This window comes from Chaetura pelagica, unplaced genomic scaffold (assembly GCF_000747805.2).
Source record: "Chaetura pelagica isolate M959 unplaced genomic scaffold, ChaPel_1.0 scaffold562, whole genome shotgun sequence".
NCBI classification, from domain to species: Eukaryota; Metazoa; Chordata; class Aves; order Apodiformes; family Apodidae; genus Chaetura; species Chaetura pelagica.
The window spans coordinates 53,987-72,014 of NW_009952307.1; the positions used below are offsets into that span (position 1 = coordinate 53,987).

At 46.3% G+C, this 18,028-nt stretch overlaps 1 protein-coding gene across 1 annotated transcript in view; it reads left to right on the plus strand.

Moving 5' to 3' along the window:
- The window catches only part of SUSD3 (sushi domain containing 3), a gene marked incomplete at its 5' end in the record, with an annotated part of 14,571 nt that extends 3,267 nt beyond the window's left edge, over window positions 1–11,304 (plus strand). The window contains 2 exons of the mRNA XM_010007819.1: window positions 1,472–1,639; window positions 11,091–11,304. Of these exons, the coding sequence (XP_010006121.1) occupies window positions 1,472–1,639; window positions 11,091–11,304 (382 nt within the window). The remainder of the gene's footprint in view (window positions 1–1,471; window positions 1,640–11,090) is intronic.
- Window positions 11,305–18,028: the final 6,724 nt, after the last annotated feature.

Consider the following 18,028-nt stretch of genomic DNA (forward strand, 5'->3'; position numbering starts at 1 on the left):
TGGGAGCTTTTCTGTTCCTGGCTGCCTGCTGTCCTCCCTTCCCTGCCTCCTGAAGGAGCTGCTTCAACCCGGCCCATCCCTGACCAAGCCTCACTCCTGGGGAACCCTGAGGGCACTGTGGACACTGTGTGGCTTGGGCCACAGTGGAAAGCAACTGAGATGGTGGACAAACCATCCCTGCTGCCTGTAGAGCCCTGCAGCCCGTGCTGCTGAATGCCAGGCCTGGGGCCCCAAGAGGTGCCACAGTCTCCATGGTCTTCCAGGGAAGAACCTGCTGTCTTCATCACTCCTACAACTGAGAGTGCCTGGCACGGGGTTAGGTACAGATGGGCTGTTAGACCATCCCAGGAAGCAAGAGTCTGTACTGGTGGGGCTGGGAGGATGTCCTCATCTGAGCTTTTTCTGGCTCTTTTAGTTGGTCTGCTAGAAAATGTCACCTCTGCCTGCAAACCTCTCTTGCAAGGGATCAGTCTGATGATCTTAGAAATGCCTTCTTGTGTTTTACCGTTGCATCTGGAGAGAAAGAGGGCAAAGGCTGCTGAAAATCCTGACAGAATTCAGCCTCCCCACAGACCTCATCCCAGCTGCCATTTCCTTTGGTGGGAGCAGGGCTGCATCCTGAGAGGGCAGAAATGACCAGAATCAGCATCACCAGCCCTCATGATTGAACAGTGTAAATGTCTGGGATTATGTGAATCTTAGACTTATTTTAAACACAAGAAACTAGTGCTTTTTTTGCCCCAGAGGTGTAGAAAGCAGCATGAAAAGTGCCTTGAGCATTTCCAAAAGGACATCCTCAAGGCAGCTGAATAAGCCCTGCTCTCAGCAAAGGCAACATGACCTGTCTTCTCCTTTTTTAATTGTTTGTCTTTTCAAGTAGTCTGATGATTTTTGAACACTTAGGAATGTCAGTGCTGCAAGAAACACCCCCCCCCCCCCTTTTTTTTTTTTTTCCTGAAATAATTTATTCCATACAGTGGGGATGGTCTTGGTCTGTAGTTTTTTTTCATGTACAACAGGATCTGTGCTGACCTGTGTCACTGATGAAGGTCCAACAGAATCCTGACACAGCATCACCCCCTCAATGACTTGCCTTATTACCTGTAATCCCCAAATCCACATAATCGAATTGACACAAATAATGGGTTTTAGCTCCTTTGAACTATCCACAGGCACTCATAAGAAAATAGCTCTTTTTGCTTGCTCATTTTTGAGGGAGTGCTGGATAATACTTAAAGCTATCTCACAGACTAATATTTATGCCATCTAAGAACCCCTTCCTGTAAGGTGTTTAAGCAGGTATTTAAGTCTCTGGAAATTTGGCTTGCACTTGGAAGTTCAGCATGTGTTTGGGTGCTGTCTTCAGGTAACCTGGAGTAGATTTAAAGCCTAGTGAGGCAGGGCTGTGGTCAGATGGGTGCTCATATATTTCTCACCAGAAATCACCTTTTACCCTGTGCTGTATTCACAGAGATATGCAGCTGTGGTACCAGCTCAGGACTGAAGAACTAGAGCACATGCAAGCTGCTTACTTTGGTTTTAAGGGAAGAAACAATAACAACAACACCAAGAAACTCAGGAATAAATCCGTATTTGCTGATGTGACTAACATGGCATATGATAACCAAGGCTTCTGCAGGTAAGGCTGCTTAAATGTACTGAGTTAGAATGAATGAAGACAGGCTGAGAGAGTTGGGGTGTTAGAGGAGAAGGCTCCAGAGAGACCTTAGAGCACCGTCCAGTGTCTGAAGGGGCTCCAGGAAAGCTGGGGAGGGACTTTTCATCAGAGAAGACAGTGATAGGACAAGGGGTGATGGTTTTAAACTGAGAGAGGGAGATTTAGGTGAGATATTAGGAAGAAATTCTTCACTCTAAGGGTGGTGAGGAACTGGGATGGGTTGCCCAGGGAGGTTGTTGATGCCCCATCCCTGGAGGTTTTTAAGGCCAGGTTGGATGAGGTTTTGTGCAACCTGGTCTGGTGGTTCCCTGCTCATGGCAAGGGGGGTTCGAACTTGATGATCTTTAGGGTCCCTTCCAACCTTGATGATTCTATGATTCTATGAATCTGTCCAGCGGATTTTACAAAGAATATTCTTGGCAAATGCGTTTTAAAAGGATGCCCCTGAAGAGAAGGTGATGCCAGTGGATTGTCAGAGCTTGTCCTTGAACTTGCCTGTCTCGGAGGGAATTAGTGCTGCCAGGAGGTGGTGCAGCAGACGGGCTGAGCGTGCTCCTCTCCTTCTGTCCTCTGTCCCCAGCAGTGCTTGGTGAAGCCTGGTCTGCAGGGGAGGTTGTACTGGATTAACTGGAGAGAGGTTTTAATTGGCTTTGTTAAATTGATGCTTAACTGCAACAGGGAAGTCACAGCTCTGCCTTGGTTGGTGGCATCAAGGTCCAGCTTGCCTGGGAGCCTCAGGAGAGGAGCGGGACAGGGGCAACAGGGGCTGTGGCAAGGAGAGCACCCGGTGTCACTGCCTGTCGCATGGTGACCATGAAAGCTCTGCTGAGACACAGGTTTGGTTGTCAAGGGGTGCAGGGCAGGCTCAGTGGGACCCTCAGGGAGGCAGCCTGGCTGTCCCCGCTGGAAACAGCACATCCCGGGTTGGGGGCACAGCTGCTGCCAGTGTCAGTGCTGACTGTCCAGCTGTGTTGCACTGCCCCTCTTGTTGACAACACATGAAAAACAGAAACATGAATACGTTAGGTGCTAATTGCTGTTTTCCTCCTACCATTCGTAGAAACACTATGTGTCTTTGGGTATTTGGGTCCTTTAGGTTCTACTTCGTCATCATGTACGATGCTCTAACCCTCAGTCCTTGTTGGCTTTTAATTCACTGCTTACTTGAACAGCTTTTACGTGCAGCAGTATCTGTGATTTGTAGTGGTTACCTGCAGAAAGCAGTTTCATGCAGATTATAAACCTCCCTCCATGTCACAGAGCAGCTGGAAATGATATTCAAATGGAGCACTTGCACAAAAGTCTGATGGCTGTTTAATCAATTCCTAGCTTTGGGTGATTGCAGGAAGATGTATAAAGCTAATTAAATGCTGATTATAACCTAAACAGTTTCTAGAAGGCCCTGGATTCCATTTTAATTTTGGGGCAACTTCAGTCTGCTACAATGTTAATGTTTGGTATTTCTTTAGAAAACTGGAGAATATATAAACTTCAGTGGGAAATTGCAGAGGGCAGGAGGAGAACAGCCTGTCAGCTCTTTTTTTCCTGCCTAGAATAGTACACTTGCTGTGTTAAATACTGGTGCACGTACCCACCTCCTGGGGCACAAGGTCCCCTGTTCATCAAGGACTGCTTCATTTCCAGCAGGCACAGGGGATGTGATCCTGGGTCACTAGTCAGAGCTAAAACCAGCTAGGAGAGCAAGTGTATTAGTGTTTCCAGCCCAGAACCTAAAGTCTAGCCATTTCTCACATGGAGAATGGACACTGCATCTAATCAGAGATGGAAATGGCATTGAAGCTGTTACAGACCCTGAATGAACTCTTGGGATTGCTGTGGGAAACAGGGGTCACCCTTCATCAGTTCGTACCTTGTTCCCTTTCCTCACTCAGATGAGATCCCTTTAAGCAAGGTTAGTAAAATATGCTAATTTCTATGGGTTAATTCCATTAAATTGATATCTCTGGGGGATCAGATGTGGGAATTCTGTGACTGTATTTTATGCCACCTCTTAAAGACAACAAATGATCTATCAGGTCTTTGTTTCACTTGCAAGGCTTGGGTTTTTGTGTGTAGTGAGTTAGGCCATCCTGTGCACATCTAGCTCACTGGGAACAGCAGGACAGTGTGGGCAAATCCTTGGGGAAGTGCAAACATGAAGCTGGGTGATGCCTGGAAAACCATCCTGAAAGGACATGCTTCCTACCTGGATTGATTATTTCTGCACCTTTCTCCACATAATGTGGACATGTTGTCAGTCTATGCTTAGAGGAAACCTCTATCCTTGTGTTAACATTTCAGACATTTAGAGGAATGTGTGCAACACGTTGCTGGACCTCTGAGCAAACCAGAAATCCTACTTTGTTTTTCTCATAAGGACTTCTAGGAATCACAGGAGGCTGGTGGTTTCCTCCCTGCCTTTTCAGGGCTGCAGCCTGCGTGGCTCTGATGCAGCTTGGAAGTGGCTCTGCAGAGAGGGAGGCTGAGAGAGGAGAGGTGCCCTTGGCTGAGAAAGGAGGGGGTGGAGGCTTGCCAATTTATGGCTTTTTTACAGTAGCATTTCCTTTGCTTAAAGAAAACTGTTCTGCTGCTTCTTCCTGTAACATATGAAGTATCTGGAAGAGTGAGAACTCTTCCACCCTTGAAGAGGATCTTCTTGAGTACATCTTAGCCTATTTTTGACTAGGAAAGGATGTAGGTCATGCTGCTTTTTAGACTTAATTGAAATAGATTTAGAGATTAACTAGAGATTACCATTTTGATTCACCATTTAAGGGATCAAAATTTCTGGAAGAACAAACAAAATAAAAAACCAATTCTTTCAGTTCAGCCAGTATAAAATAAAACAAAAAGGCAATTCTTTCAGAGACGTAAGATACCTGTTCTGCTTTACAGAGGAATTAAGGATTAAAAAACTATCATCTGTTAAAGCAGTGCCTTAATACTCCAGTCAGACAGTTTTGGCTGTATGTGACTTAATATGGATGCAAAATGCTGATGTACAGGAGTTATAAATAATGTAGAAGCCTTGGTGTTGGGCAGCAGAGGCTCCCGTGGGCTCTTTCTGGACCTGTCTGCCACAAAATGAGATCTTTGTTTGAGGCATGGAACGAATGTGATGACTAAATAGTTCTGCAATTAAATGTTGAATTTTAGTGGCAACCACTCCAATTTTAATGAGACTCAGTCAGGTTTCTTGATTGCTTGAAATATTGTTTTAAAATGCTGAGAAATATTTGCTCTACAAATACCTGGGATCATTAACTACCGAGTGCAGTCCCTGCTGGTGCCCCCTCTTTCATTTGGATATAAGGAATCATCATGAGGATAAAAATACCAATTTTAGCAGAAAGTCTTATATGCAGGAGCTACATAGATATATTGGCACTTTTCTAATATTTGCAGAGCTTTTTAAGCAGGGAAAGCCAAGTTACAAGGTGTGGGGCCAGCAGGACAGACCTGTTTCTCCCCAGCATGGCTTCTCAGAAGTGTGGGGCATAGAGCAGAGATAGCAGGTTGCTGCGTGGTGCAGAGGTTTGAGGCAGATTAGCTGGAGAAAAGGGTCTGTCATCTATGGGAGGGTGATGAGCTGCAGCTCTGGGCCATGTAGTTAGACAACAATGTGCAGGAACCTCCCACCCAGCCTTGCTGGGCAGAGGCAGGACCTGTCAACATGGGACCAGCTCCCGCAGCCTGGCTGCAGCATGGCAGAGGGCCTAAAATCAAGAAATCTGCTCTCTGGGATGTTTTAAGATGTAAAAGTCTTCCCAGTCCTGCATGAGAATCAAACCAGGACTGTTGGCATTGTTCATCCTAAGTGAGAGACCTTCATGAAAGCAGCAGAGGCTGCAGCAGCTCGGGATGAGGCGGACGTGGTGAGTCCTGCCAAGGAGGGGACATCTGGGGATCCCCTCACTGCAGGAAGGACATTGGGGGGCTGGAGCGTGTCCAGAGAAGAGCCACCAAGCTGGGGAAAGGTCTGGAGAACAAGTCCTACGAGGAGAGGCTGAGGGAACTGGGATTGTTTAGTTTGAAGATGAGGAGGCTGAGGGGAGACCTCACTGCTCTCTGCAACTCCCTGGAAGGAGGGAGGTGGGAGCTGGGCTCTTCTCCCAGGTGTTTAATGACAGGACCAGAGGAAATGAATGGCCTGAAGCTGCACCAGGGAAGGGTTAGACTGGACATTAAGAAGAATTTTTTTACCAAAAGAGTGGTTGGACAATGGAAAGCTGCCCAGGGAGGTGGTGGAGTCACCATCCCTCAAAGTGTTTAAAAGAAATACAGATGTGGTGCTTAGGGACATGATTTAAGCACTGAACGGGTAGATTGGGTTATGGTTGGTGGATTTAGGTTATGGTTGGACTCGAGACCTCGAGGTCTTTTCCAGCCAGGATGATTCTGTGATTTTGCAGTTCTGTGACTTCAGAGAACCAGCATTTGAAAGGCTGGCCAGCATTTCAGAGGCTTTTTGGAATTATTTTTGAGTCAGTTGTTTTCTGATGAAGAATAATTCCTGACCCTACAGTAGTCTTTCTCTGGAATAATTGCTTGGGCAACCACTGCCTGGGATGAGCAATCGTCTTCCATCCCATGACACAGCCAAGTGGAGAGCTTGAACACAGCCAGCTGCTGGAGCAGGCAGGTTGTCCTCTGCCCCATGACTCACAGCACAAAATACCAGTGAAGAGAAGCTTAAGGACAGCTGACCTTCCCCTGTGCCAGCTACAGCCCAGCCACTGCAGGGCTAGATGATCTGTAAGGTCCCTTCCAACCCAAACCACTCTGTGATTTTATGATACTGGTAAGATTCAAGTGTGAATGTCAGTAAGAGATCTGGGCACTCCACTGTTTGAGCCACAGCACATTGATACAGCAGTGTGAGCAGGAAGGCAGCTGTCCCAGGAGAGATACAGGTAGCTGAGGGAGCTCCTTGCAGTCTGCATCAAACTTCTAATTGTGGTAAGAAATGGGCACACCTAGGGAAGCCTCTATTTCCTTTGCTTTTTCAGCATAACACTCCTGTAACCTTTCCTGGAATGGGCACTCCATGAACTCGGGTATGTGCTGTTGTTTTGCAAGGGAGAATTGATGGTCCAGTATTTTCCACACTCAGGAAATTTAGCTGTAGGCCAACTCTTCTTCATCCTCACTCAGCTGAACAAACCAGTCCAGCCCAAAAATACATCTAAAGAGCAGCAAAGAAATTTGGTGATTTTTTTTTTTTTCCCCCCTGGTGTGGAAGCATTTGGAAGAAGTTCCACATTCCAAATTTGGACTGTTTTGAGATGAATTATTTTACGCAGCTCTAGGCCAAGTTATTTAGCATTCTCTGTGAAGTAGCTGATCTGACTGCAGGAGTGAGTCAAATGGAAAAGCCCATGTCTCAGAAGGTTTGAAGTCCTCCTCTCAGATATCCACTTCATCTGGAGCATATTATCAAGAAGAAAAATCCCTGCTGCAGAGAAACAGGTTAGTATATTCTCCCACAGAATATATTTTTAGTACCTGAAATTTTGGTACTTTCTGACTCCAAGATCCATCACCAGTGTACCTGACAGAAAGCAAGTAAGGACATTTAACAGAGATGTCCAAGTGAAAAGGTTTTGCATAAGAAAAAAAAACAAGACAAGCCAGCATACTCTTAGGAGAGGCAACTTAGTGATTTCACTGAGTCAGGCTAAGAAGTCCTGTGCAAGGTTGGTGAAATTAGCTCACACCTTTGGCCTCCACAGTAAAATGAAATGTGTTTTCTTTTTCTCTTTGGTTTGTTGGCTATAATGGTCGACATTTTCCACTTCCTTGTGTAAGGGGTTGCAAGGAAAGTACAAATCAGAAACTCCTGTTGCTCTAAAAAGTGTCCATGTCTGGCCAGGCTTGCTAAGGAGCATGGCTGCAAGCCAAGGAACCTTCAGGACACATAGACAAGATAGGATGGGACACTTGGCTGCATTTTTGCCTTGCCCTTTGCACCCATGAGGACACTTTTTCAGCTGCTTTTCCCCTCTGAACACCTAAGTAGAGGAGATAAAAAAGCTGAAGGACCTGATGCCCTTCAGCTAGCAGGGTAGTGTGTAGATTTAGCACAGTGAAAGGGGAAAATACTTGAAGAAATAACCATGTTGAGAGACAAGCTGCTGCAGAGCTTGATGGAAAACAAAAGCAGAACAAGAAAAAGCCACCAGGACTCCTAGAGTGTCTGCCAGGACATGAACAAGTGGGAGAACTAAAGGGGCAAAACATCTACAATGCTGACTTAGTGCAGGACTGTTAGAGGTCCTGGATAAAGCTTTTACATAGATTATCCCACCCTGTGAGTTTTCCCACCTTGAGCTTCTCTCTTCATGGAGGGTTTGTTATTACTGTGCTCTCACTTCCCCACCACCACCTTTCAGAGACTAAGATCTTCCAGCACCTTTTGACCCCCACGTTTCAAAGAAAATTCGGTCAGGGGAAGTGAGCTGTGGTTTCATCTTGGGGCCCTGTCACAAAGGGTAGAGTGGCTGGCTGCTAAATTATACCAGTTTCTGAATTTCAATCTTAGTTGTCATTACAACGAGCGTGGAGGGTGTGTGCACAGCAACATGTGCTTTCCATAAAGCTGCTCTTACTGCTTTCATAATGCTGCCATGATTACCCCAGGGTCTTGTAGAATGTCACCAGACATACAGCAACAAAACAATCCCCTCTGGAACTCCAGTGTCAAAGCCTTTTTTCCGAGGCAGTGCCAGCAGTGGGCAGCACAGCAGCAGCCCCTTGGCCACAGATCTCACACTCCTTGCATCTCCCATCCCCTTAAGCTAGGAACAGCTCTCAACTCCCACAAAGCAAAATTATTGTGAATCCTCTAGAACTCTAGATGGACTGATGCTGTGGGGGCTGTTCATCTCCCCGCATGGGAGCTCTGACTTTATCTGTCAAATAAAGCCTGGCCTTGTCAAACACACTGCAGTGGAGCCAGGCTACTCAGCACCTCACATCCCTGGAGGGGCAGGCTGCCTTTCCAGATAAGAGTACAGGGAGGTCTTCTAATCCTCTTCCCATGAAGTTTTGCAGTAGCTCAGCTGGAAACTCGAGTTAAGGAAAGTTGAAGAGCTTGAATAAAGAGTCACACTTACTCAGTATAAAGTACAGAGCGTGAAAGTGCACTTTGAAGGCTGTGTCTGACTGATAGCTGTGCATGCAGAGCAGAGCCCACTGTGTCCACCTTCCTCTGTCCCTTGGTGACACCCCTCTGAATAGCTCTGTTCAGCCCACCTTAGGTGGAACTCCACTGGCTTGGCTGTCCCTCTGCTGTCCCTGCTGTGAATGGAGGGTTCCCATGGTCACCTCACCCAAGACTTATTTCAGTCCCAAAACAGGAGGAAGAAGTTGCTTAGCCAGGGGTTCAGTTGTCTTTCAAGTAGAGTTTTAGGCAGTTTGGCTGAGTTGATGGTGGCCTGTGGGTAAATGCAGAGTGTCACAATGCAGAGCTTGATAGGAGAAAATGACAGAATGGGGTGAATTCTGACCAGGTAAACTGTGTTGTACAATACCCAGAATACCTAGATTTGAACTGTAATCCTGGCAGGGCTCCTTGCAAAGGCTGTGGCTACCCCATGCAAAACTCATCCCTGTTCTTCTCCCTGTACATGCTCCCAGTTACTCATGCTGGAAAAAAAACAAAAAAAAAACTTTTTAAAAATTAAAATAAATAAATATATATATATATATAAGAAAACACAGTAGCAAGGATTTCAGAAGAGTTTCTTTCAGCAGTGAGATCTGCAGCATTAGTCCACACAGCTTCTCTCCCCTGATGCAAGCCCCAGGGGTGCTCAGAGAGGTGTTTGGTGTCCAGCACACAGATCCCTCAGGGCTTGTTGGCACACAAAGATTAAAACACACAGTTCTAACAGCACAGGTCAATACAAAGTGGGTAAAGTTACCAAGCTGGATTTTTGGGAAATAGATGAGTTTGTTGGTGTCCAACTTGGCGGGTAAATTCTACTGATCTGAGCACCTCCTTGATGGGTGTGTTCTGAGTACACTGACACAGTGTGAGAGTTGTTGTAGGATGGGCTCACACTATCTGATGTAGTTCATGCCCCGAATAGTTGTGTAATACAGCTTTCCAGTGAAGAGCAAGGTTTATTCTCCCTTCCAGGACAGATCGATCTGCAGTACCAGGACAGCAAGGCCTGGGTTACTTGATTTTGTTTTCTGTTACTCCCCTGCAGTTCCTGTAGGTATGCACATCTTGTGTGTGAGCATTTCTGCTGCCTTTCTGCAACTGATCATTTCAGAATGCAGCTTCTGCTTCCTGACCAGCTTTCCATGTACCAAAGGGTGAGCCCAGGCTGTCCTGGATGTGGCTGTGCTGGCTTCTGTGTTTGGTGGCCAACACCAAGGGCTTACAGCGAGATGGAGGGGCCATGGGAGCTGACAGCCACAGGGCATGTGGGACAAATAACCTCAGCATCAGCCCAGCGTGCTGCTGTGGGGTAACTGCTGCTGGACAAAAGGCCCTGGGCTGGGAATGCAGTGATGTGGCCCTGAAAGGGCCTGGTCTGATCTGCTTCTGGTTCCTGGCACCATGTGCTGAGAACCAGCAACACCCATCATGCCTCTTGCAGCAGCTCCAGAACAAGCTGATCCCATCCCCTGTTTTCCTGTAGGACTGGTGTGTGGTTCAGTGGCTCCAGTGCTCCCAGCAGTGCTCCACAAACCAAGCAGGGACTTGCCTTCTGCCCCAGCCTGAGCTTTTGAATCTTCTTAGTGGTACCCTCAGCCAGTGTCACGTTAGATGAAGCTGGGGACTCGTTTGACGGGAACAACCAACATCTGCCCCAGCCTCAAAGAAAGTCAACTTCATAAGCCTGGTCAAGATCTGCACCAGTTTTTATGGAGACAATTATTTGCCCCAGTGCTGCCAACTGGTTTTAATGCTGGGAGAACTGGGTCCATATGTCACAGCACAAGTTCTTTGCAAAATGCCTGATGTACAAATAAAATGGATTAGAAAGTTGTGTGCTCACCAGAGCAAACAAAACTTCCTTACTGTGAGCAGAGCCCTGGGACAGACTGCCCAGAGAGGCTGTAGAAGCTCCTTCTGTGGAGACTTTCAAACCCATCTGGATGTGTTCCTGAGTAGGTGACCCTGCTCTGGCAAGGGGGTTGGACTAGATGATCTCCAGAGGTCCCTTCCAACCCCCACTACTCTGTGACTGTGACACTCTGGGTTGTCACTAATACAGTCACCTAACCTGGTGCAGTTGCTGTGGTTGCTGGGTTTTCTACCTTTAATAAAACTTTAACATTTAATTACCATTCAGCAATCCGATGTTTTTATGTGCCCCCCCCCCAAAAAAAAAAATGGATTAAACTTGTCAACTGATGTGTATAAACAGAAATAACTTTTCTTTCGGTCTTGCAGGTTCCAGGAGGAGTGGTCTCGGAACACCAGAGCTCCTGGGTGTTGCAAAGCTGAGGATCACCCACCTGGGTTAGCCAGGAGCAGTCAAGCACCCGCCAAGCAGGCGGTGCCAGGACGCAGCCCCGTGGCCCCCGCAGCCACTGCCATCCACGTTATTGAAGTCTGGGGACATAAGGAGAGTTACAACAGGCCAAGCTGCCAGGTACCTGGGTAGCTGGTGTCTGAACTACAACTGCTCCTCTGGACCAAAATCAAATTTGTACAGAAATACGTGCCTTAAAGACAACACAGGAAGTTAATTATTCATATGAATTGGAAAGTTTTCTATATCCGAAGATGGTTGTTTAACAGAAATGCTTCAAGGTGCAATACAAATAAAAGAGTGGCTGTTGAGGCCAGCAGTCCATAGCCATTCCCTGTGCTGGGCTCTCTGTTGTGACCATGGCAAAAGCATAACATCATTTTTGTGCACATCCAGAGAGAAGTGGTACCACTTGGGATACTTGCCTCATGCAAACTCACTGATGATAATTACGCGTTTGATTGCGACCTTCTTTTAACCAGTGCTTTTTGTAAGCATTTCAGAGTGAAAAGTCCCCCATATTTTTACACAGTAGTATGGTAGCACTGCAATAAAATATTGCTTTTAAGTAAAAGCCCCTGTTGTTGTGTCTCAGGAAGGCCTTTCTGTTCAATTCCTCTGCTCCACATTTAGGGGCTGTGTGAGACTGGGTAAGTAGAGGTGCAGTTCCGATCCAGTGTCCCATTGGAGAGGGGGCAGAGGGTGGAGGGATGTGCCTTGGTGTGGCACACTTGGCCTGGCAAGGAATGGCACCCCAAGCACCCCCAGCTGCTGCAGTGTTGAGGTGCCCAAGCAGCTGGGCTGGGGACAGTGGTGCTGCCATCCCAGAGCGGTGAGGCACGGGTGGTCACTGCAGCATCCCTGTGAGAGCACTTGAAATTATTTCCTATTACTAATCTGCTCACTGTGTAAGGAAACATGGGGGCGGGGGGTCTTGTTTTGTCTATTTTGAACAGTTAAGTAACTGATATGGCTCTTACTCTGCTGTTCTCTAGGGCAGCACACAATGCTAATCTCACATTGAAGCCTTATTTCCTCTTCTGTCCAACGGGTATTGTCACATTCCTGTCATTATGAAAAAGTGATCTCATAGCAGGCTCCAGTAATTGTTTCAATGTATATCCCCCTTCTTATGAATCAGGTTTCCTCTTAAGAACTTCAGTTCTGAAGATTATTGAAATTCAAATTATTGTAGCTTGCTGGCAGGCCTAGAAATGCCCTGTTCCACCCTCAGATGGCAGAGCTGAAAAACACATGCTTGAACTTCAGCTCTGTAGAAGCTGCAGCAAATGATGGTTTTTGTGTGTCTTTCTAATAAACTCAGTTCTTCTGTATATTCCAGGACCAGGATTGCAGCCTAGAATAAAACAAGAACATTGAGATTCCATGGTGAAATGTGTCCTCAAGCTCTAAGGAATTATCTAAGCAATACTTTGAACCATCATTGCTAAAGCTTCAGGAAACTGAAGGGACAAGGGAAGTCTTAGAAGATGGGAAAGGGTAAATCTTAACTTTGATAAGGGGAGAGCAGAGAACGTCAAGAAGCACCAGAATTAAGAGGCTTCTCTGATACCCAGAGAGAGCACAGGACGAGTGATTAAACATTTTGTAAAGAAGGCACCTCTCAGCTTAGGATTAGAGTTGTAGGCATGGGAACTGTTCTGGGAACAGTTCTGTGCTAATAGTGATATGCTTGGTTCTTTCAGAGCAGCTCCGGTCATGTGTGAAGGGTGGCCAAGTTACTCTTGATCCTACCTCTGTGTAGCTCATTGAATTTCCTTCCTCTCCTACATCTCTATGTGTATGTTAATTTGATTTAATGATTTAGCTCCTTGGCATTTTAATTTTATCATGTGACTTTAATGATACGATTGCAAGTCACTGAGTGAAATAAGTTGTTGGGATGTCTGAGTGAACACTGTGTGAGAAGAGAGCAAGTGCAGTGTCCTGCACCTGGGAAGAAAACCCCAAGCACCAGTATAGGTTAGGGATGGATCTGCTGGAAAGCAGTTCTGAGGAGAAGGATCTGGGAGTCCTGGTGGACAGTAAATGATTCATGAGCCAGCAGTGTGTCCTTGCGGCCAAGAAGGCCAATGGAATCCCGGGGTGCATAAAGAAAGATTGTGGCCAGCAGGTCAGGGAGGTGCTGCCCCCCCTCTACTCTGCCTGGTGAGGCCACATCTGGAGAACTGGGTCCAGTTCTGGGCTCCCCAGTTCAAGGGAGACAGGGAGCTACTGGAGAGTCCAGAGGAGGGTGATGAAGATGACTGGGGGGCTGGAGCATCTCTCTTATGAGGAAAGGCTGAGAGAGCTGGGGCTGTTCAGCCTGGAGAAGAGAAGGCTGAGGGGAGACCTTATCAATGTATATAAGTATCTTAGGGTGGGTGCAGGGAGGATGGAGCCAGACTCTGCTCAGTAGTTCCTAGTGTCAGAACGAGGGACAACGGGTACTAGTTGGAACATGGGAAGTTCCATTTAGACATGAGGAAAAACTTATTTATGGTGAGGGTGAGAGAGCCCTGGGACAGGCTGCCCAGGGAGGGTGTGGGGTCTCCATCTCTGGAGACATTCAAGACCCACCTGCATGCAGCCCTGAGTAATGTGCTCTAGGTTATCCTAGTGCAGTTGGACTAGATGATCTCTAGAGGCCCCTTTCAACTCCAGCAATTCTGTGATTCTACAGCCAAGGTCAACCTGAGTGATGAGGAAAGCAAACCCTTGAGATGACAAGGACATTGGTAGCCACAGGGAGCAACGCAGAAGGTATATAAATTTACTGTCTCTGTGCAAGAGCATTGGGTTGCCAGCATTTATTTAGGTGTCTAACATGAGAGGCTGTAAAGGTACAACAAGATCAGGAAGCAACACCCATACTGTTTTTAGAAGATTTGTGGCTCATTTCCCTCTGGCACTGGGCTTAGTTTATGATGGCTGCACCCCCTGGAGTTAGCTTTATTGCTCATGTAAACATTATTTATTGTCAGAAGGAAAATAAGTGCAGGAAGGAGATGAAAGCAACTGAGAATCTTAAACACAATAACAACTCATATTTTTTAAGTTAACCCTAAATGTTTGCCAGCCAATGGTTTCAAATGGATTCAGGCTTCCATTTCTGCTAAGAAGACTTGTGTTTCCTTCTGTGTTTTCTTGCACCTAAAGAACAAGTTAAAATGCCACAAACAAACACAAAACAGCTCCCTCCCTGCATGGATGCTTATAATTTAACTGGTGTAAGTTCCAGTACAATGGGATAGTTCTTTGCAGATTTAAAAATCATAGAATCTATAGGGAGTTGGAAGGAACCTCTGAAGATCATTGAGTCTAACCCCCTTGCTCAGCAGAGGTCACACAGGAACGTGTCCACATGGGTCTTGAAAGTCTCCAGAGAAGGAGCCTCCACAGCCTCTCTGGGCAGCCTGGCCCAGGGCTCTGTCACCCTCACAGGAAAGAAGTTTCTCCTCATGTTGAGGTGGAACTTCCTGTGTTGTCACTTGGTGCCGTTTCCCCTCATCCTATCACAGGCACCACTGAACAGAGACTGCCCCATTCTTGACACCCACCCTGCAGGTATTTATGGACATTGATAAGTGCCCTTCTTAGTCTTTTCCTCTCTAGACTAAACAGCTTCAGGGCTCTCAGCCTTTCCTCATCAGGCAGGTGTTCTGGTCCCTTCATCATCCTCGTAGCCTCCATTGGATTCTTTCCAGCATCTCCCTGTCCCTCTTGAACTGGGGAGCCCAGAACTGGACACAACACTCCCAATATGGTCTTACGAGGGTAAGAGAAGAGGAGGAGGAGAACCTCCCTGGACCTGCTGGCCACACTGTTCTTAATACCTCCCAAGTGCTATTGGCTCTCTTGGCCACAAAGGCACATTGCTGTCCCATGGGTAACTTGTTGTCCACCAGGACCCCAAAGTCCTTCTGCATGGGGCTGCTTTCTAGCAGGCCAACCCCTAATCTCTATCAGTGCATGTTTTTTCTCCCCACGTGCAGGACTCTACACTTATTCTTGTTGAACCTCATGAGGTTCATCTTTACCAGCTCTCCAGTGGGCAACAGTGGGCAACGTGTTTATTAGAGCAACAGTGGGCAAGATGTTCATTGGAGCAACAGGGGGTAACATTTATGAGAGCAATTCCTTATCTACATTCCCTCAGCCAGCAGTTCAAAACTGTTTTCCTTGAGCAGGCAGCTCTGCTGGGGCTGCTGCTCTGGCCCGTTCTGAGCTTTGCCTGCCTGCAGAAAACTAAAGGACATGTTTTAAGATCTAATGCAAAATTCTAAACAAGGAATGTTTTTTAAGCCAGCTGACATACTGTTTGCTATGAGGGTGTCTGATCCTCACTTCCTTTTAAACCAAAAGTCATTCTTTAAAAATAAAGGGCAGATGGCAGTTGCCATGCTGGACTCCTGGGGTGCCTGAGCCTGGGAAACACCAGCTGCTCCACATGAGAAGCCCCTGAAATCTGCACCCACAGTGGTGAGTCCTGACAGAGATACCTCCTGGGGAGACACCTGCTTGTGTTTGTGGGGTAACACAGGGTAGAGTGTTGCCAGATCCTGTGGCTTTTGTCTCAAGTCTTGTGATAGTTCTTATTTTCTTAAGCTGCAAATGGCAGAGTTGGATTAATACGTGCAAATCACAGCTTCTGTGTAAAAATAGGGAAGTGTCTCACTTCTCTTTGAAGGTAGAAGTTTCAGTCATGAAGTGTAAAGCAACAGAAGGGAAACACAAGTCTCTTAAGTTTCTTTGATGTTAACAACATGATTTTGGGGAGGCCTGACATGATTCATGGACACTTGAAGGTGTCATGTCTATGTATGACCTTGACGTGTCTTCTGTCATGGAAAGAAAGGAAAATACTACATTTTTATCTCACTGGAGCAATGGAACTTGGGATGGACACCATAGTATCTGCAGCAGAGTTAACCTGGATTTCATGGAGCCTTCCACATGGATTTTTGGCTCTGCAGGCTTTCTCCTGGACACCTGTCCCTTGGGTATAATCCTGGAAGTCTCTTAATGATGCTGTTTTCCTCAGCATGCTCTGCTGTCAGTCTGACTTTGGGTTAGGGACTAGTATTGTTCCAAGGTTCCATGAGAAGCCCACAACCCAGAAAAGAGGAAGGTCTGTTAAACTGATGGAACATGACAACCTGCAGGACGTGGCTGATGCCACTGCTCTGAAAGGGCACAGGGAGCCTTCCCATTACACCAGCCATGGCTGTAAGAACAGGATATAAACTGATGGTTTGGGGCAGAGAGCAGGCAGAAAATTTTGCTTCCAGAACATCCCAGTCATCAATGATGTCTTGGAAGCAGAGTAATTAAATGAATCTGCTATAACTTTTTGTCAGATGTAAAGAGCTTCTTTAACTATTTGTAATTTTTTAATGTCACACCACACAACTTTTTCATAACTTTAATTAATGGGTGGGTGTAATCGAATCTTCTGCTTGAAAGAACCAAGAAGAAAATCTGGTAACATGCCAGCTGGTAGCTTTTGACATGGCTTACAGTTGCATCCTTTAATAATGCTGACAGCTCAGCAAGAGGCTGTTAAAGGGTGAAACACATTTTATTTTGTTTAGGGTTTTCTCCAGTGTTCAGTGGAAGTTCCAGGGAAGTTCCACATAAATGTTACCTGGTGACATCTGATTTGGTTTACCAATTCTCTGCAGGATTTACACGAGATGTGAATACCACAGTGCAGTAGTTCTTTGCCCAGCAAAATTAGCTGAGGAAGAGCAGAAAGCAGTGTCACAACAAGCACCTTGCAGGTAGAAGACCTCCAGCTGAAGCTGGAGACCTACATGCTCCTCTGGCTTGTTTCAGAAAGGTGCCTACATCTGACTGTGTCTATAGGTCTGTTCAAGCTTCTCACATTCATTAGCAACTGTTGAGAAGTTTAAGAATTTGTTTTTATATGGGGGTAGAATAGGGTAACTCAAGGATTAGCAAACAAGTCCAGAAAAGCTAGTGATACTTGTTTAAAGAAATCTTGGGACTTGTTTGATCTCATCTTAGGCTCATTCCCCACCAGAAACATCTTGGCAAGTCAGAGCACAGGCAAGAGCCAGGTAACAACCTCCAGTGGGGTAAAGGGAGGTTCCTCTGTGACATTTTAACAAATGTCACCCTGGCTGTGGGGTGGGCCAGTACCTTTCAGATTTAGGAAGGTATTGGGAGTTAGACCTGACTGTGTAACATCTGTTCAAATCTTGTCCCCCTAAAAGTGACACAAGGAACTTCACTTGTTTCTTTCTTCAGTAGCATGAGTAGGTGACCCTTTCTGCTTACTTTTGAAGCACTGTTATGAAGAGACCATTGCCAGACCCAGTGTGGAAATGCCCTTGTACAATTATTTCACAACCAATAGCCATTTCTGTTGTCACTGCACCCAGAACACGTTGGCTGGTGGGAACACTGTAGTCCCAGCCCCCGTGTGTCAGTGTGCTCCAAAAGCCAGCCTCCATTCCTGGGAGCTAATGCTGCTGCAAGAATGGCAACATGAACCTCCTCCATGGTGGCCCTGGCCCCAGGGGAGGCCCTGAGGTGGCAGGGTGATGACTTCCAAGTGAGGACACTGGAGGCAAAGGGGTTTGATCACTCCCAGCAGCTCTGCTGAATGTCAGTTTGTCAAATCTGTCAATTGTTTATTTACACAGCTATTTTAAGGGGAGGATGCTCAAATGGCTTTTTTTTGCTTCCTAGCTTCAAAGAATTTCAATGTTTGGGGTTTTTAGAAAAAAAAAAACAAAAAAAAAAAACCTGAATATTTATTTTTCTTATGTGTATAATTTGGTTTCTTCTTTACAAGGATCAGATTTTGAGCTAAGTGAACTCGTGAGGC